Genomic DNA, 21,142 nt, shown 5'->3' on the forward strand with positions numbered 1-21,142 from the left:
GTAGATTTGTCAAACATCAACAAAATAAGATGAGTATGAAGTTCACATTGAGTTATGTCGATAATGCATTCAAGGGCTATAATTATTGAATTGTAAATGAACTGTTTCTTTGCAGTGAAATATTAGGACAATGTAAACATAGATTAAAATGAGCATCATAGTTAACACATTCATCACTGATTATTGAAATAATTGATACCTCATGAATATTTATTAGCTAAAATGTCAATCGTAATTAATGATAAAATATTGCCAAATTGAGTAAACCAATCGCCTAAAAAATGACAATAAAACAAATATATTTTTTATTGCTTCGAAGAAAATTGCTTGAAAATTTAAAAGTAAAAAAGTACTGTACATGTTATACATTAATTAACGGTATTGAACAGTTTTGTAAACTAAAAAAAGTGACCATTGAAAAAAACATATATATATATTAATGGTTATATTAAATTTCATCATAATATTTAAAAAAAATGTTATAAAAATATATATATATGTATTTATTTTTTTAGTGGGGGGGCTTTTGAACCACTTGCCCATTTTGAGTGGGGGGCTTTTGAACGGGGGGCTTTTGATAGGGGGGGGCTTTTGAACGGGGGGCTTTTGATAGGGGGGGCTTTTGAGTGTACCCCGCATAGGAGGCCTTGACAAAACGTGGAAAACGCATCAGACCTGGATGAAGACGTGAACAACGTGAGGGATCCCATCAGAATGAATCGGACCGGGACGCAACGTACATGCATCCCTGGTAGACCACGCCCGGACCTTAGTGCGCCTTGGACGACCCACTTTTTCGCCCCTACGGCTTGTCACGGTTACCTTGATAAAACGTGAGGAAACATAGCACAACCTAACAAAACTTGTTTATGGAAACAAACATGGTCAAAATCCCACGGCGCAATACGTTTCGGGCAAACGGGTCTGCCGTGGCTACAGGGAACATAGTGTAAACGTAGCATTACAAAAATATGCCGACAAAATTTCATGTAAGACATTTCTTGCCTAATCAAAATAATAATATTTACGCTAGATTTATAAACATGTTTGGTTGAGTGCAAAATGGTAAACCAAAATGTTTACCATTAAAAATTAGAACTGAAGCAATACGAATGAAAATGGTGACTCGATGTAGATATGTAAATTATTATCTTCAAATACGTTATCCAAAATATAAATAAACACGGTCTATGGTTGTATTTTGTCCATCGTTATCTAGACCTCTCTTGGTTAGTATAAAATAATTACAAAAATAATCGTATGCATGTTCATTTTTCAATAGCCTGTTTCTTCATAGAATTTCTTGCTATTTGTAATGCCTTTGGCTGCATTCTCACAGATATACCGTTTCTACAACTTGTATATTTTTTGTCTTTGAGAAATCAACATTTTTCGTAAATATATGCAAACCAGTGATAAAAGACTGCTGACGAAATATGAGATCGCAAATTTTCATATTTCAGTTCGAAAATTAAGGTTTTGTGGTTTAAGCCGTTACAAGCGGTTTAAAAACATGCATACAACATACATTTTTTAGCTTTAATAAAAAAACATCTGCGATCTAATTTTTTGTCAACATTTTTATTGAACGGGTTCCATGCATTTTCGTTCAGAGACAATTTTTTTTTCAAAATGTTCAATCTGTGAGAGGGCAGCTTTAAAATGATACTACATTTTGTATTTAAATGATTTCCGTAGTTAGATAATTATAACTAAATAATGCACTAACATTATTAACACCATATGGACATTACAACTCATGTGAACCTGGCAGTTTGCCTTTGCGTCATGTGGTTTATGTTTTAGACGACAATTCTTTGAAAATCTTCAAGTGAATTCTCAAAAGGGGATTCTCTTGCTCTTTATCACTTATCATGTAAGCCTATCTTTGTGTGTTATAAACAACGTGACAGTCCGCATTGCAAAAGTGTTCCGTATATCATACAACTAAATGATAAAGTAGAAACCGGATCAATGTTCGCCCCAATTTAAAGTGCTGTTTAAGTGATTGGGAGAACAATCTTAGGCCATACACGTTTGGTTGTATGTTCAGCAAACGAAAGAAACAAAACCTGTCCTATTTGGTACTAAAAGGTGCACACGTACAGTATAGGTTGGTGCATTTTTATTTTAATGCACAATCGAAACAAAAAGAGATTATGATGTACAAATAAAAACAGCGATGTTTTGGCACATTTTAACTGAGGAATGTGTGGTCATTTAGCTAATATTTTTATCTGTACCTTTATCATATGCTTTTTTTAAAGTCAAGGCATTAAAGTCAAATGACGGATAAAACAATAATGAATTGAAATTAAAATGCCTAAAAAAATATCCGTTTGTAGTTCATGTTAAGGTTAATAAAATTGGTATGATTAATTTTATTTGGTACGCAATACATATATTCTTATGATTTTTACTGACTGATTTTAAGTACTTGGAACTTCCACATTTTGTCTCATATTCCTACCAGTCAGCAGGGAGCAGTTTCCATTAAGATATTGTTCGATTTCAGTCGTAATGTGAAAAGATTTTAGTTTCATTATTTTACAAATAAACACATTATTGAGGAATTTAAACAATGTGTTGCCATTTATGACATGTATACGAGAAAAAAAATAAGATTATAGAAGTTACGACTAAGATATTTTATTGAAACGTGCAGGCCCCAATTTCTCGAAACTTCTCAAGTCCCTTATTACAGGATGAAGATAATCTCACTATTTTTGTAGTTCTATAAAATGTGTTATATTAACTTCTTCAATAATTTTTAGAAATTATGTAGGAATGATGTGTATGAGTATCAGAATAAACCATTTTTCATTTATCAAAATCCATTTTCAGTAAGTATTTTGGCTAATTGAAATAAGCGACTTAAGCCTATTAAGCTTAAGAAGTTCGAGAAATTAGGGCCAGGTGACGTTAAACAGAACAATTTAAGCATCGCCTTATTTACGATGAAGAGGCGTTCCTTAAGCTTTAAAAGAAAAACTCACTATCAAAAGTTTTGGGATAAAACGCTATATACTCTACGTCAGAGGTCATACTTTGGTCAACAAATCAAGCTTCGATATTTATGAAAGAAACCAGGAAGAAAACAGGTCCTTTAAAATAACTTTTAGATGTTGACTTAAATCAAAATTAAGTTTGCATTTTACGCAGTTCTGATCACGACATTTAAACTCATCGTATAAATCAGTGAAAAGTATTTTCACATTCAGATTGTAAAACATCTATCTACTGGAGCGAAACGCGATTACATCAAAATACAGTATAATTAATGAAAACAAAAATGTCTACATCGGACGAAGAAATACTTCAGCGACTTAATTATGAAGAAGCTAAACAATACGTCGGAGGTGTTGTGTTTGTGACTTTAATCATGATTGCTGGTGTTGTTGGCAACCTCCACGTTCTCTTTGTGTACGCCTTCCGTATCAAGCCTTCCAACCATCGAGTGTTTATTTTGACGCTAGGGGTGCTGGATTTCACAACGTGTGTCATCGGGATGCCGTTTATTCTGGTGGATCTAAGGCATCCACTGACGTTCACGCTCATAGCTGCTTGTAAGCTGCTGCGGTTCGTCAATTACTTCATCTGCATGTCATCTGGACTCCTATTGGTTGTCATCGCTATTGACAGGTATTTTTTCAAGTTTTATTTGTTGTTCTTCTTCTATTGTTGCAATTTTGTTTAAAGTAACACCATCGCACTAGAAGAAGACCATGAAAACCGCACTACGTCCTGGCAATTTCAACGAACGCAGTGAGGACGCGGTAAAAATCTTTAAAAAACGCTTTACTCAAGTTCATACTACGTCTTCACTGCGTCCCTGCCATGCAGGCATTCACTGCGTCGAACACGTTCCAAATACGTTCTTACAGCGCGCACACCAAGTTTAATACGTTCTTTGTACGTTCTTAATACGACTAGGAAGATTGCGCCACGCGCTTACCAAGTACTTATCGCGTTCTCCTTTCGTTCTTATGTCTTGAATTTAACGTTTTGTAAATGTGATAGAGATGGAATGAAAGTGTTCTATTTATAACTGGCCCTTTTTATTCATATCTAGTGTTGGTATAAAGTTGAAGTTATAGGTGAGTTAAATCCCGTATTTATACATGATCTCTGTTCAAGACCTGACAGGACGTGATAAGAACCTGATAAAACGTGTCTTAGACGTGTTAAGCACCGAACGAGGTCTTCTACAACGTGGCACGAACGTACCAGAATCGTAGTAAAAGCGTGGAGAGGTTGTGGTGAAAACTCCATTGACTTAGCAAGTACGCAATGACAACCTAGAGACAACGCGTAGAGAACGCCATTCAATATTTCCCGTCCAGTACCACGCTTGCTCTACGTCAATCAAGCTCCTAATATGTTTTAGTTACGCCGTCTCTACGTCCATGTCATCGTTAATACGTTCTTATTTTAAGTTCATACTACGTCCTGATTCGACCACGTCCTCACTACGTCTTTTTAACATATTCAAAGACCGCTCACGTCCTTCACGTCCTTCACGTCCATAAAGACCATACCACGTCCATATCGGTGTCGTCTGCTTTCATTTTATGTTGACCATGCGCTTTCTAGAACAATCTTATTTGTTGCAGATATTGTTAGCTTAAGCATTGAACATAAAACATTCCGCGCAGAGAATGTTTATATCCTGTTTTTCATAAGAGGCGTCAAATGGTTCAGACTTGATGCACTTTATATAAACTATTACTGTATTGTAGTAAATAGATTTACGATAATTATTTGAAAGCAAATTGTTGGTTTTATTTTATCCAAGTATCTTTTCGTAGTTGGCTCTTTGTTGCCAGCAAAACTACTCCGTTTAAAACAAACAGCACGAACAAACGTACGATGAAATAGCGCAAAAAAGGAAAAAAATAGTAAATGTTTTTTTTTGTTATAGAATTAGTATGTTGTTGTTTTTCAGGTACAGAAAAATCTGCGTTCCATTTGGTCGCCAGATGTCACTCACACAGGCCAAGATTTCTTGCGCCGTCGTTTTGGGCGTGTCGCTTCTGATATCTTGGCCAGCCCCTGTGCTCTATGGGCGTGATACTATTGTGACGTCAGATGTAAACATCAACGGCACGCGGTGCTACGAAGAGGACCGATTCCACGGCACCAAATACATGGCCTACTTCAACGCCCTGTTAATCCTCGTCTTCTTTTCAGCGTTGATTATTCTAGCTGTGCTCTACTCTTTGATATGGCGAAAAATTAAGAACCATAGTGCCACCAAGAAGAAATTCAGCCAGAAAGAAACTGAATCAGGAACAAGTACAGCCATGTCGGTAGTGACAACTTCAGGCAGCAATAGTTGTTCTAAAGGCGAAAAGAATGACGTATCCAGTGATGAAAACATTCCTGAAAAAGTTGTGTCCAAAGGCAACAATGTGCTTCACCACTCAGCAAAATGCAGCGAAGGGAATGATCAGAGGGCCAGTCGAACTACCGTCATGTTCCTCCTCATAACAGCCGTGTTTTTGCTTAGCTATTTCCCTCATCTGTTGTTGAAGATCATAACATTCCTTAACAAGGGTTTTGTGGAAAACATGACTTTTACGGGTAAAGTGTTTTATAACACGTTCATCTGGTGCTTTTTCATTAACAACATGGCGAATGCGTTCATCTACGGGTTTTTTGACAGACGGTTTAGGTCTGAAGTGAAGAGCATGTATTCCAAACTGTTTTCATATGGAAAGAAATAAAATGTGTGCATGCTTACCATTTCATTGTAAACATTTCTTTGCCACGTGTTCATTCATTTCATATAAATGTAAATTAACTCATAAACTCTTCAAAATCTATCATTGGCATTTTTATGTATTGGCATACATTAATATTTGATTTGAGAAATCCGGAAGCTTTCTTTTGTCTTGGACGAATATGAGGTGGCATGTTATTAAACGTTGCTTACTGACGAAGCCCATGGTTAAAAACATTATTATATGATAAACAATAAAAACTCTTTGTAACACTTCGACATAGCGGAACATCGAGATATCAGAGTTCGACATTGAATTTCACATCTTGTTACATAAGTATGCATTTAGCCCGCCCTTTGGTCTACAGTGTAGTCATACACTTTCAGGATTTAACACCAATCATTATGACCAAGTTATATTTTGAAATACTTTTCGAAAGGTTTTGAAGCGGATGAGTTTCGCTAGAAAGGCTATGACAACCTAAACACCTAAACACTTCACTTCCTTCAAACTGTTCTCATTTTTGTACATGTTATTGTGGTAAAGCTTTTACTTTGTAAGTTATTGGTACCGCAGCCACACAGTGACGCAGTGACACAGTGATTATGATCAGAAGTACCAAAAGGAAGATAACAATTTAACAGTCATGTATGTTCATTTCTATTCTTTTAATGTCATTATTACAGATACAGATTGCATTGAAATGTGTCAACCACAGGAATAATTCACAATTAACATGAAAGAAAACTTCAGTTTTACACAGAACACAATACTTTCAAAACACACCATACAATACCAAGACACATATAGCTAAATAAATAATAAAAAACCTGTCACAAGTTTATCAGTCTTACAACAATTTATAAGTAAAATAACTGAAATTGATATGAAAGAAATATGTTAACCTTATTTCTAAGTTAATGGATAAGTTCATATAAATGTAAAACATGATATATTGGTCAAGTCTTGTAAACCATAAGTATTTTTAATATGAAATGTTATAGGTCAAAATATATGTATATTTAAAAAAATGTAGATGTCTTCTTTGTTCTGTTCTTAAAATAGTTTTGGTATATCTTTTTCATGAATCATGACATATACATAGACAAGAAAAACATATCTATGAGTTTGCTTTAAATCTTAAATCTTCAATTTTCACATTGAAATAATGAAGCTAATACGGAATAAATTGACTACCGGTATGTTAAAAGACAGAGAAACAAACTACTGTATCATAGTAAAAAGTTATTATAATAATTGCTAAAAAATCAAAAAGTGAACATACACTATATACTTCTATGTCTCAGAGCGTTTTCTTTGGGGTTTTTTTTTCAAAACATTTACTCCTAACATCTGAGCCATTTCTAGCATGTGAGTAAATGATAATGCTTTTCACTTATACTGTACAATAGTTATTGAATGTTGTCCTTGACAACAAGTACAAAACAGTTCTTGCCCCCACTTCCTGAATTATTGAAATAAAACACTTCCGCTATGTGCCAAATTTCAATAACTTGGTTAGTGGGTGCAGTAACTTAAACATATATACATACACTGAACAAATAATACATACAACATTCTGTAGTTTTGGAATTGTTAAATTTTGATAAATAACAATCAATATGGATAAAAAAGTTAATCTATAGGGTAAAAGATACAAAAGACATAAAATGTTTAACCAAAAAGAGAAGAAAGCATTAACAATGGCAAAACAAAAACCATATAAAGTTAAACATGTATGTTTAAAGCAGCAATACTAGAATATATCACATTTTTGAGACTTTTTAAAGCCGCACTCTCACAGTCTGAACAAAAAATAAGATCGCTTATTTTTATATCTAAGTTAAAAAATTGATGTTAAATGCATTTTTCTTAAACCGTTAGTAATGCTTTTAGCCATAAAACATTAATTTTCAAACAGAAATATGAAAATCTGCGATCTGATCTTTTGTAAGCCGTCTTTTATCACTGGTTTGCAGATATTTATGCAAAAATTTGCTCATTCCAAGACAAAAAAATATAAAAAGTTGTAAAAACAGTAAATCTGTGAGAGTGCAGCTTTAACACAGAAAACAAATCACACGTTGAACCCTGAACAGAATTAAATACATTTTGAGATGAATTTCATACGTCAAGAAAACAGATTAATTGAAACTCACTTGAACATGATGCTTTTTTGGCTGTACGACAATTACTAGAGTTAAGAAATACAATCAGTTTTCTGTTCAGTGTTGCTTAAGAGCATATGTCTATAAATTGGAACAACATAAAATATATAACAACTAAAGCTTTATGCATTACTGGTTCACATGCATTCAGAAATCTTTGTATAATAACTGAAGAAATAATATCAAAACTGTTTCATTCTTGAAGGCTTGGTCTGACGACACTGTTACTGCCTAAGTGGCCATATTTATAACACACGTATAGTAACATCAATTTTTTTTTTAAAGTCTGAGAAGTGACGATACCTATTTCTAAACAAAACACTTTATCAGTCAGTTCCAGCAAAGTTGAACTCATTTTGCAAGTAAAAATATAAATATGTAACAAAAAAAACTTTAAGAGGTTTTACGTTATATTTTGTCATAAGCTTGATTTTGACATGACCCCTTAGGTAGGTCTCAAGCTAGTTTACAAAAAGGTCCAAATATAAACCTCAATTATTGCATCAGCATTAATAACAGCATAACACTTGTAAAATAACAGGACAATTTATCAATTGATTGGAATTACAGCAAATTTTTTTGAGCAAAAATTCACATGATCATTTAAGTCACCAGCTTGGATTCAGATAATAACTTCTGCTTCCTTTCTTGGCATAGCTGCATAAACTTCCTGAAAAGGAAATAGCTTACAGATTAAGGAGAGTAATCAACCTATGAGAAAAATGTGCCGTATTTTTCCGTGTCAGTTGTACTTTGAATTGATGAAAAACAAATCAGAATAACAATAGTCAATTTTCTCTTAAAGGAGAGAGGAAGTTAACAAAAGTTGACCATAAGTGAACCAGTGAGTGGCAAATCTGCCCTTCACACAGGCAAGTAAATCAAAACTTAATATTTGTTTGTTAAAATCATAACAATCAGCTCTTGTCAATAGAACAAAAATCAAAATTTGTCCAGTTTAATGCTAAATTAATGAATAAAATGTTGTTTTTCCTTTAGTGGCAAAGCAATTAATGATACATTTTAATTTCACCAGAATAGAGCACAAAGCATTGAAGCATGATAACAAGCTGTACCATACCCTTCATTGCTCGCAGATGTTTATGTTTACAATAAATGTCTATTTTGGTAGAGTAAACTTAAAATATACCTAACTTGACTATCGCTCGACACCATCAATCATGGTCTGGTTTTGTTTGTTAACATTGAGAGTTTAAATATTCTAAATATATAAACCTGTGACAGTTGCATGTTTGCAATTATTCCTACACTTTCTACATAAAATGGGTTATTTTATTACAATTAAATATTGTTTATGATACTGACTCAGTTATAAAAATTAGACTTTCGGATGAACAACCCCAATTCATATACCCTTGCTTAGCAATTTTTTTAACAAGTCCTGCTATATAAAATTAAGAATTTGAGCAAGCCCGGATGACATTTTGCCAGTGCAGGGCTTGCAGGCTTGTGCTAATTTCGACCACTGCTGACTCTGCGTTATTTTACGTATTTTGCTTATTTGGCAATCCAGTGTGCTATACGGTCTTCAGGTGCTGTAACACCGAAGAGTAAGAATGTTTCTCACCACAGACATAACATAAGTAATCCGTTACAGCTAGAGATTGTTTTTTAATGCCGGTGAAAAAATACTTGAAATAAGTAGGGTATCTCCTTCAGATATGTAAAGGTAATTGCTTATCTATCCATTTCTTTAATCAGGTTGAACTTAATTGTTAAACTTCGGATAAAAATTTCAAAATGCAACATCTATTAAGAGTTACATAATTCATTACAGTAGCACTGTTTTTTTTATAATTGTCACTGAGGCCGAGAGAAGCACTGAACATTTAAAATTAACGACCACACTGAGGCCTCTGGAAGTCAATGCTTGTTCGTGACACAAATTTTATGAATGAGGCTTGCTAGATATGTTCACAGCTATTGAAAACATGTTTACCAAGTTTCATGTGAATATCTAAGAATGGTTCATCAGTAACTGCCAACAGAAGCTTTTTTCGCATGAATCCAACACAGCTTTGACATTTACGCCATCTACACCATTTTATGTTTTTTAAATACTTAAGTTAAATGCCATTGGAGAAGTGTATTATTTCAGATGCTAACAGTTTAGGTACCTAATGATATCCGGAAGTTCTGGTGCCATAAAAATGAGCTTGTGGCCATATCCAAGACTGGCGTTAAAGGGAACAAACTCTGCTGGGCCATACATGTCCGGCCTTGTTGATACAGCTGCTTCATAAAGCTGAAGAGAGATAAATATCATGTTATAGAAGCGGATAGTATGGGTATAATATTATACAGTCAAATATCATCATCATTCATTGAATGATAAAGTATCTAATTGAGTGAATGGGATGGTTGAACTATTTAAAAAAATGAAGCAAGGTAAAAAGCATTTCTAAGGGGGAAAAATCCAAAGAAAAACAATGCAACTGCCTGAATGTACTAAAAGAAAAACATCACCACTTTTTTCACTGTTTAAATGATCTACAATTAATGTATTGGTATATATGATTATAAAGTGCTATGTGGTTAACCTTATAATATAATTGGATTTAATTTATTATATCAACAAAGGGGATCATGTAAAGCAGCTATCTATCGATATGGCTTGGCTGCAATATATCTGTCAGAAATATTGTTACCTTCACTCCAAGATGGAATGGAACTATGACGTCATCTTCCGCATGCAGGATTAACAAGGGTGGCGACACATCAGCAATGCTGCAAACAAAGATCAGTCTCTATCAACTATTAATACAACAGTCCAATTATTATCTGCCTTGGCAAACTTAATGTAGCAGTTTCTTCCCTTTGCTGTGCCACTCTGCATATTATTTAGTCATGATAAAAACTAGCTTGTCAGAAAAAATGTCAACAATGTTTTGCATGCCAATGTTTCAATTATCAAATTATGGAAAGGTGAGAACGATTACTCTTTTATCAAATTCAAACAAAACCATGACCTTTGACCTACAGATATGGGTGTCTATTCATGGGAAACATTTGTTTTAAATCCTTTTGAAATCCGCAATATATGGCCAAGCTACAGTCTGGAAGAGCAAATATATAAAGAATTTTGACAAAATGACTATTGAGTGTGACCTTGACCTTTGACAAACATTCATGGGTCTTACAACCCTACATGCAATCTCTTAATTACACATCATTGGTATTGCTGTATAGATACATCAACATACATATTCGGTACCTTACGTACTAATTTTATTTTGTATCCATGTTGTAAAAATTGTAAACTAATAAAAACAAGTTTAATCTTCTATCTGGCTATCTGGTATTCTTCATGAGATGCTTCAAGAGAATGTGCAACCCACCAGCGCTCCAAGTTGGACATCTGGTGGGCAAAAATAGGGGTAATAAATGTTTGTTTTACTATGCAACCAAGCTTCCCATGGACCTCGGCCTCAGTGAGAGTATCAGTCTTGTAAAGTCTTGGGTTATAGTGAACAGACAGGATTTAAGTCAGATCATAGCTGGTTGTTTAATGTGTGCCAGTTTACAGCAATGACACATTTAATTGAGGATGGGACCCAATTTATCATCCCTGCTAGATGTTCAAGTGGTGAGGCAGGGGATCAAACCTGTGAGCCTGTGAAATGTCCTTTCTTACCAGACTAGTGGTTGATTTTAACAAACAAGGTAACCCGATCTCACATACATACCTTTGATCGCTTTGGAAGTGTATGTTGTTTTCTGTGATTGTGTCCAGGAAAAGCCAGTGGAACCAAGGCATTTTCTTGTAGGGCTGATTACCAAAAGAAATACTACAATTGCATGAAACTCTTTCCAGATAAACAGAAAATCATGATTAGTTTGAAAATCATTAGGGTAATTCTGTTTTTCTATTTTGTTCAGCTGATTAAAATGCCAATAATATGATTTTGCAATATGCGAAACTGACAAGATCTTAAAGCTAAAACAATTTTGAATCAACTTTTGTTCTTTAAAAGACAGGCAAGCTAAATCATATGTGATGGATATGATGGATATGATGATGGATGTTATGATGGATGTTATGATGGATGTTATGATGGATATGATGATGGATATGGTATATAATGATGGATATGGTGGATATGATGGATATGATGGATATAATCTTACTGAAGCCATGGGGTGATGGGTAGCCGCATCCAGTATGTTGTTGAATCCAGACTCCAGGAAAATTCCATCAGGTGCTTCATCTGTTTAACACAAAAATGTCAATTACTTAAAGTCACTATAAAGTCACTATAAAAGATTTAAACCTTCTGTGAGGTGAATTTTCAATGGTAAACTAAAATAAGTTTATTTGGTTTGGTCTTTAAACAGATTCTGCGTACAGCTGAAAAGTTGTAACAATAACTTTTAAAAGTGATAAAAAATAAAGCATGCTTTTTATATTTGCTAGCTAAATACATCTACATGAAACAATACTGCTTAAGTAAAATATCAAATACACTTTGGGGAAAATATCCTCCAAAAGAAAAGTATAGTAATCAGATAACATAACATACCATTTCTGCAAATGATTTTTGCTAGTTTGGCCGTCACACTGAAATAAATTAATGAGATGAATAACAATTAAAATATCCAACCAATAGTCATTGGCTTTCAGGATATGACAACAAATTATTAATGTTGAATAAAAATGGGGCATTACTCAATAACAACTACAGCCAGAGTAATGGGTCTTGCTGTTTATGTCCGTATTGGCTCTTGCAACATGGAATACAAGTTTTATTCAAATATCTTGTACAGTATTTGAGAACTGGCAATGGTTAACGATTTTGCACTTCGAGGCTGACACCAGCAAGACCATGACAATACGTTTTATAAAAACCCCAGAAAGAGTTAAGTAAGGTTAAAAGGTCCAACCAATTATATTTGGATTTAAGTTTATGACAGAATGATAGTTTCATTTTTTCTACCAAGTCTTCACCAGGAATTATACACAATTGACATTCCAGTGCTTTGGTAACAAAAAAATCCACCTAAGCATTTTGTATTAAATTCAACAGCAACTTAACAGTCAAGAGTTCCACATAAGCCATCTTACACATATGTTATGAATATGCTGTAAAAAGTCCAATTTGTATAACACAAATTCTGCTTAAACCAACTACATTAAACAAACTTGTACTCTCAGTACTCTGTCAAATATTTAACTTTTAATCTGATTCATCACTATTTTTCAAGCAAACAAGGAATTCTTAACAAGAGCTTCCTAAGCAGGTTTGTGCCATTTGATTGAGATACATAACTTAAATATTTTAGCTACAGTGCTATGATTTGCTACACCTGATGTTTTAACATATTGTCTGTTAATATAGTACATCAAGGTTTGTTGAAATGATTTCAGATATATTGCCAGTATTAAAGGGACTAGACACTAGATGGTCCCAAAATCGGCAAAAAAAGTATTTCCTTAAAACAAGCCTAGAATTGCCAATACAAGCTAGTATGAGGTTGATAATACATCACTTTAAATAATTAAAATAATATTTTGTCGCTGTCTTAGCTGCGTTTACCCCACACAAGTCTTACCCTGTTCCAAGTGAATGTCCCCAGATGAAAAATGGTGCATTCCCTTTCCGCTGCCGGAGCCAGCGATACACAAACAAGGCGTCTGACACAACACCATCTTCCGATGGACTACCTGAAGAGTCTCCATAGCCTGAAACAACAATAACAGCATTATAGATCATTTTAAAAGGATATTTGTTTATTTCAGTGTAGGATTGTATTTTATTTTACGAGTGTCATATAAATCCTATTTTCAAGAATGACAACAATGTTTGCTTGTAGTTTCTAGACTGACAACATGGTGATTAAAACAGTCAAAGAGCATGATTTCACATAATGAATAAAAGCGCTGTGAAGCCAAAGCCAATGCCTGGTCTGTTGCTGTTATTCAGCCAAACAAGGGGCATAACATGACAATTATTAAAGCCACAGATCTGGGCCATGCTATAAATGTGGGTACCATCTCTAACAACATATGAATTCAGTTTTATTTAAATATCTTGAATGATTCTTTAGTTTTGGCCAAGTTTAAAGTTTGTGCACACTGGTTTACACCAATGACACGCTGGTTTACACCAATGACACTGGTTTACACCAATGACACGCTGGTTTACACCAATGACATGCTGGTTTACACCAATGACACGCTGGTTTACACCAATGACACGCTGGTTTACACCTATGACACAAAGGCAAAGACAATACCAAGACTTTTTATTCCTTTGAAATACAAATAAGTTTAAAACACGCTGGTCTTTGTACACTGCATTTTGTCAACAAGTCCTAGACCAAATGCGGCCATGGTGCTTAACTGTTTATCAAATTGAATTTTATTGTAACCTGGAAAATATGCCTATTACAACTACAACAAGCAGTATCAGTGGGAAAGACCACATGTAAGGTACTCTTTATACGTAAATGTACCTCTGTAGTCCATTGCTATCACATGGAAGTTCATCTCGGCCAGCACTCGGTACAATCCAACACGATGCCACCCCGCTCTAAAATACAATATCTTGAACAATTAACTTATGGGAAAACAATCGTTTATAGAAAGAAACCCTCAACAAGAGTGTATTGAAAGTTTAAGGGGATTTATTCATTCAGTATTTAACTAATATTTTACAAAAAAATAATACCATTTTTTGAAATTTTCAAATGGTTGAACATATGAAGATATGTTTAAAATATATGCTTCCATATTTGACAAAAGAAATTTTCTGAGATCCAAGTGACTGAAAGCAGTTTTGCCGTACCTTGTCCCTGAGTTTCCATGAAGGTAGAGAACAACTGGATGGGAGTCATTTAACAGTGCTTCATACTTGTCAAAGGAAATATCTGCTTCTTTCAAACTCCCTGGTAACACATGCCTGAAATATGATGGAACATATACATGAACTATTTTGAACAACTCCCTTTTATTTTTTTTAAATAAATATATCTTTAATAGCAGTTTTAGTTAAGCTTCATTTATTTTACAATGAATTTGAATAAAGTTTTATAAACTTATTGTTGACACGATGTTGTGCAAGAGTGTGGTATATTGTGTTGTGGGGAAAAAGGGAGAACCCTGAGAAAAACCCACTTGTCTTGCTTGGTGACCACCAACCAAACTTACAGGCTTCCCGTCCAGGAATCGAACATGGGTCCCTTTTGTAGCTAATTTACATGAAGTAGGTCTGGTGGTAATGTACTAAATACAAGTAATGCTAATGTGTACATTGTATATGCAAACATATTTGTAAATTGTTGGAAATTTTGTATTCATATTGAAGTACCTTTACTGCTTAATTATGACTGAAATCTCCAATATTCTGTATTGACACTTACTACCTTATAAGCTTCTTATTAAACACCTAGCTAATCTCTGCGATTGTGAACAATAGCCAGTTTGAAATTATAAGTACAGAAATCTCTACAGTAGCATTAGCCTGTTTAATAACAAATACAAGAACTGCCTGTTTGACAGCCTACCTGACTATCTGCCACACTTTGTCAATGGTAAGACAGTCAGCGAAATTAATCTATTGAATGAAAATGCCCAATTTTAATACTAGTATATGCTTTATTGAAATAATGCCATATGTTTATTTCTCCCTATGATATCGTGTATAAGTCCCTCGAGACCCGAGTTATCCTTAAACCCTAATATACACAGTTTGTTATTGGTAGTTTGTGTATACCCTGGATCAAAGTCAAAGTTTTTGCACAACTACTGCCATAAAGACAGCACTATAAAATTTCCTAATCTTCCTTTAAAAAGGAGCCATCATCTTAACAATAACACATGAAATCCATTTATCCAATAGACAATTTACCATAGACCCAAGCGAATCTCATCATCTGTAGTCAAGTGAAAGTTTCTGGTGGGAAAATGAACAATGGCTTCTGCATCTGAGAAGTCAATGAATGGTGGCCACCTCACTGAAATGTGAATAAATTTTAAGCTGTATACTCTGGGGCTATCTGATCCATACATCAAAGTATTAATGATCAAGGACTTAACAGTTACATATGAAGTTACTGTTACATATAAAATTGAACACATTGCTTGCAAATTCAAATCAAATATGTATGAACTGACAAAAACAAGTATTATTTTCAACTTAATATTGTTACTACAAAGAAATGTTAATTAAAAAAGTGATCGTACAATATGATCGTTGATACAATGGGACCGTGCATAATATTTAGAAAGGTCTTCTTTCTTTCTTTTTTTAAATATTTTAGTTTATTATTTGTGTCCATATATAACTGGCTTAAATCTTAACCATAACTTTACAAATATAAGCAATTGTTTAAGGTTAAGACAGGATTCTTGGAATGGTGGATATGAAGGATTATTACTTTCAAATGATAAACGGTTGTCTTTGAACATGCCTTCTTTAACGCTTATCATGGGTGAATATCTGACATTTAAAAATATTGAAAATACAGTATTTGCCATTTTCACAGTAGTGACTGTACAATATATAGGAGAAATATTTCCCAAAATACTGAATTCAGTATCAATATTTTAACCTTTCACCATTGCATTATTATTATTATAATAACCAACAAGGAACTCACAATTATTCAGGAAGATGATTTTATTCTGTATCCAAGGATTTGTTTTCACAAACACCGGAATCACGATGTAAACCAGTGCAGCAGTAATCACCATGACCTTCAACAGTTTGAAAACAAACCATTTGCTGAAAGAAAGAAAACATATTAAAAAAAAATATAATGGTATTTTATTACTGATCATCATGAATATCAAAATACGCTGTTTAATATCACTTACATTTTTTCCTAAATACATATTCAATTAGTACATGTAGTTCACAATTTTCCTCTTTATCATAGCAACTGCTGAAACCAAAATACGCTTCAGACTCGAAAAAAGAAGATAAAAACATGAAGACTTATCAATAATTTAGATTGTCTTCCTTGCACTTAATAGATCCCAAATGGTATTGAAATGGCTCACCATTTGTTGAATTTTCAAACTGCAATTAGTTCAATAATAGTACAATGTAAAGCTTTAATAATTGTTTTCACCAATGGAATCGTTTTTGTTTTTCCTTTTTTCCACCAATGTAATCTTAACTATGGATAGTTTCAAGATCTAAAATTAATAAAATTAATTGTGCCTGGGGCTGATAATTACGAACTTGGTTAAAATCCAATAATTGTATATACATCATTGTTATAGTTTAAAGATGATTATTAAGTATTGTCTGATGTCCTCATATATTTAAATAAGACAAGTCCAACCCTTAAAACAAATTTTCCAAGAACCATTGTGGATCTGATTGCAGATCACAAGTGCATGATATTTCATAAAAAATAAACAAGGATAACATAACAATGAGGTTAGCTTTGACAATTTTCTGAACATTCGCCGCAATGTAATGGTAAAACGAACAGTTTAATCTACAGTGACTGTGACTGCAACAAAGCCATTACATAAAGTCGTACCAACATGAAGTCATACCAACATGAATGTTGAAGTCATACCAACCTGAAGTCATACCAACATAAAGTCGTACCAACATGAAGTCATACCAACATGAATGTTGAAGTCATACCAACCTGAAGTCATACCAACATAAAGTCGTAGCAACCTGAAGTCATACCAACATGAAGTCGTACCAACATGAAGTCATACCAACATGAAGCCATACCAACATGAAGCCATACCAACATGAAGTCGTACCAACATGAAGTCCTACCAACGTGTACCAACATGAAGTCATACCAACATGAAGTCATACCAACATGAAGTCGTACCAACACGAAGTCCTACCAACATGAAGCCATACCAACATGTACCAACATGAAGTCGTACCAACATGAAGTCGTACCAACATGAAGCCATACCAACATGAAGTCATACCAACGTGTACCAACATGAAGTCATACCAACATGAAGTCATACCAACATGAAGTCCTACCAACGTGTACCAACATGAAGTCATACCAACATGAAGTCATACCAACATGAAGTCGTACCAACACGAAGTCCTACCAACATGAAGCCATACCAACATGTACCAACATGAAGTCGTACCAACATGAAGCTATACCAACATGTACCAACATGAAATCATACCAACATGAAGTCATACCAACATGAAGTCATACCAACATGAAGTCATACCAACATGAAGTCCTACCAATGTGTACCAACATGAAGTCGTACCAACATGAAGTCATACCAACATGAAGTCGTACCAACATGAAGTCATACCAACATGAAGCCATACCAACATGTACCAACATGAAGCCATACCAACATGAAGTCGTACCAACATGAAGTCATACCAACATGAATGTTGAAGTCATACCAACCTGAAGTCATACCAACATAAAGTCGTAGCAACCTGAAGTCATACCAACATGAAGTCGTACCAACATGAAGTCATACCAACGTGAAGCCATACCAACATGAAGCCATACCAACATGAGGTCGTACCAACATGAAGTCCTACCAACGTGTACCAACATGAAGTCATACCAACATGAAGTCGTACCAACATGAAGCCATACCAACATGAAGTCATACCAACATGAAGCCATACCAACATGAAGTCCTACCAACGTGTACCAACATGAAGTCATACCAACATGAAGTCATACCAACATGAAGCCATACCAACATGAAGTCATACCAACATGAAGTCATACCAACATGAAGACATACCAACATGAAGTCCTAGCAACATGAAGTCATACCAACATGTACCAACATGAAATCATACCAACATGAAGTCGTACCAACATGAAGTCATACCAACATGAAGTCCTACCAACATGAAGCCATACCAACATGTACCAACATGAAGCCATACCAACATGAAGTCATACCAACATGAAGTCATACCAACATGAAGTCATACCAACATGAAGTCCTACCAACATGAAGCCATACCAACATGTACCAACATGAAGCCATACCAACATGAAGTCATACCAACATGAAGTCGTACAAACATGTACCAACATGAAGCCATACCAACATTATCTTGAACCAACATGAAGCCTTACCAACATGAAGTCGTACCAACATGAAGTCGTACCAACATGAAGTTGTACCAACATGAAGCCATGACAACATGAAGTCGTACCAACATAAAGCCATACCAACATGAAGTTGTACCAACATGAAGCCATACCAACATGAAGTCGTACCAACACGAAGTCGTACCAACACGAAGTCGTACCAACATGAAGCTATACCAACATGAAGAGGTACCAACATGAAGAGGTACCAACATGAAGTCGTACCAACACGAAGTCGTACCAACACGAAGTCGTACCAACATGAAGCTATACCAACATGAAGAGGTACCAACATGAAGAGGTACCAACATGAAGTCGTACCAACATGAAAGTCGTACCAACACAAAGTTGTACCAACATGAAGTCGTACCAACATGAAGCCATACCAACATGAAGTCATACCAACACAAAGTCGAAACCAACATGAAGTCGTACAAACATGAAGTTGTACCCAGAGTTTGTTGGACTTCTCCTGTTGACGACAAACAATAATGTTATTTTTCTAAATATAATTCTTGGATGATGTTAAAGAAGGAAGGGGTTGCTAAACAGGAATATATAATATGGAAAAGAGATAAACAGGGATATTTAGTATGGAAAAAAGCTGAACAAGGAAATTACGTTATTTACAAAAATGAGCATGGTCCTGACTTTAACTGTAATTTTGACATTCATTAATGCATTCTGTTTTTATATTCATGTACACAAGCTATTTGGGGAAGGATTTGACAGACACACCGGACATAAGTTGTTCACATTTGAAATGTGAGTGGTTGATGACATCTGTTTTAGTTTTTTCGGCATTATCACATAGCTGACACATGCTAGAAAGTATATATCTGTCATTATTTCCATAACATTTTGAAAGAAATTATAAGATACGTTGTCAGAAGGATACAGGTAGATTCGCCCTGGGATCTTTATGAAAAAGCCTTCAGTGTAAACGGATGTCTCGAGTCTGCCAAGTACAGAAATACTAAAAAAAATCTGTAACATCCTGGACTAAATTTTATGGGATTGAGGAAGCATGCACTGCTAATTTTTGAGGGAATGCATTAACTGTAAGTGAATTCTCACAGATGAGATCACATAGGAGACCCTAGAATTATAGTCAAGCATAGATCTCTAGATCATTGCTATTTGACAATGGCATGTACATATTGTTCCATATGGCTGTGGAGACCAAGGCAGTTGCTTATATTTAGGCCTGCGAATGATAAATCATTATTGATAAATCATTATTGATAAATCATTTGCAAAAAAGCCTTTTGTTACGTTTGATCTGATGGAAAACTTGTCTGTATGCATAAAAGAGCTTAAAATCTTTACAGGGGTGCCACTTAACCCCCTATTACATATAAATTCATTCATTTATGTGACAGTATGACAGGCCAAGCCTGAGGCATGCACATAGGGTCTCCTTTTTGTGAACAATTGGTGTAGCCACCTTAGCATAAAGTGTCTTTTAAAATAACACTTGTGACGCCTTTTGTAATGGTTTTGCTTGTGTCCAATATTGTTACATGTTTATACAATTTGATTGACATGGTACTTTACCTTTGATCAGCGAACAAGCTGTCACTGGTTCTACTTTTACTCGATGATTTTCTGCCTGCCAAATTTTGTTTCATCGAAGTGCCATGATCAGAATCTCTACTTTTTCCCTCACCTCTTCGTTTCATTTTCAATGAATATAAATTCGTTAAATATCTTCAGGAAAGAACCACTTTACTGTTGATCCGTTTTGTTGTTCCGTGTTGTTAGAATAGTTTCGTTACCAAATTTAACCTTTATTTTCATTGGGCGATTACAATCCTATCAGTCGAATCGTCCAACGTAAGAACGGTTGAATATTTCATCTAGATTGGTACTCTATGTTACTTTTTGATAAAAAGGGCACATTTCTATAGTCGGTATCAACAATGACTTTTGCCAATTACTTGGCACATTTCCATAGTCATTAGGCCAAAAAAAAAAATACCTGTGTTTCCGGTGACCCGACCGACCCTATTTTTTCCTCGCCGACCCTAATCTTTTTTTAGACATAAAAGTAAAAAAAAAAAAAATCTATCGTAAAACAAAATTATATATTTTTTTTTAAATATATCGTCAATATTTTCGTTCTTTGTCTTTCTATGTACCCGGAGAATAAAA

The 21,142-nt window shown here is 34.6% G+C and overlaps 2 protein-coding genes across 2 annotated transcripts; one reads left to right on the forward strand and one right to left on the reverse strand.

Annotated features, from left to right (window-relative positions):
- The first annotated feature begins 3,069 nt into the window (after positions 1-3,069).
- LOC128209941 (cholecystokinin receptor type A-like) lies at positions 3,070-6,361 on the forward strand. Its single transcript, XM_052914215.1, has 2 exons — positions 3,070-3,642; positions 4,946-6,361. The coding sequence occupies exons 1-2, from the start codon at positions 3,281-3,283 to the stop codon at positions 5,724-5,726; spliced, it is 1,143 nt and encodes a 380-aa protein (XP_052770175.1). The 5' UTR covers positions 3,070-3,280; the 3' UTR covers positions 5,727-6,361.
- A 30-nt stretch (positions 6,362-6,391) lies between these two features.
- Positions 6,392-20,770, reverse strand: LOC128209940 (lysophosphatidylserine lipase ABHD12-like). The gene is made up of 12 exons (XM_052914214.1): positions 20,546-20,770; positions 16,511-16,635; positions 15,760-15,865; positions 14,698-14,811; positions 14,366-14,442; positions 13,463-13,592; positions 12,433-12,470; positions 12,041-12,120; positions 11,599-11,681; positions 10,561-10,639; positions 10,030-10,157; positions 6,392-8,561 (listed from the first exon to the last, which is right to left on the reverse strand). Exons 1-12 carry the CDS (start codon positions 20,668-20,670, stop codon positions 8,495-8,497), a joined length of 1,152 nt encoding a protein of 383 aa, XP_052770174.1. The 5' UTR covers positions 20,671-20,770; the 3' UTR covers positions 6,392-8,494.
- Between the last annotated feature and the right edge of the window lie 372 nt (positions 20,771-21,142).

Source organism: Mya arenaria, chromosome 11, assembly GCF_026914265.1.
Source record: "Mya arenaria isolate MELC-2E11 chromosome 11, ASM2691426v1".
NCBI lineage: Eukaryota > Metazoa > Mollusca > Bivalvia > Myida > Myidae > Mya > Mya arenaria.

What these genes read in the sequence shown, in the direction of transcription:
- LOC128209941 (XM_052914215.1), top strand. Translation starts at nt 3,281, where the DNA reads ATGAAAACAAAAATGTCTACATCGGACGAAGAAATACTTCAGCGACTT. An exon ending in GTTGTCATCGCTATTGACAG is followed by an intron (nt 3,643 to 4,945) that starts GTATTTTTTCAA and finishes GTTGTTTTTCAG; the next exon opens with GTACAGAAAAATCTGCGTTC.
- LOC128209940 (XM_052914214.1), bottom strand. Translation starts at nt 20,670, where the DNA reads ATGAAACGAAGAGGTGAGGGAAAAAGTAGAGATTCTGATCATGGCACT. An exon ending in GGACATTCACTTGGAACAGG is followed by an intron (nt 12,471 to 13,462) that starts GTAAGACTTGTG and finishes AATTTATTTCAG; the next exon opens with TGTGACGGCCAAACTAGCAA. An exon ending in CATTCCATCTTGGAGTGAAG is followed by an intron (nt 10,158 to 10,560) that starts GTAACAATATTT and finishes ATCTCTCTTCAG; the next exon opens with CTTTATGAAGCAGCTGTATC.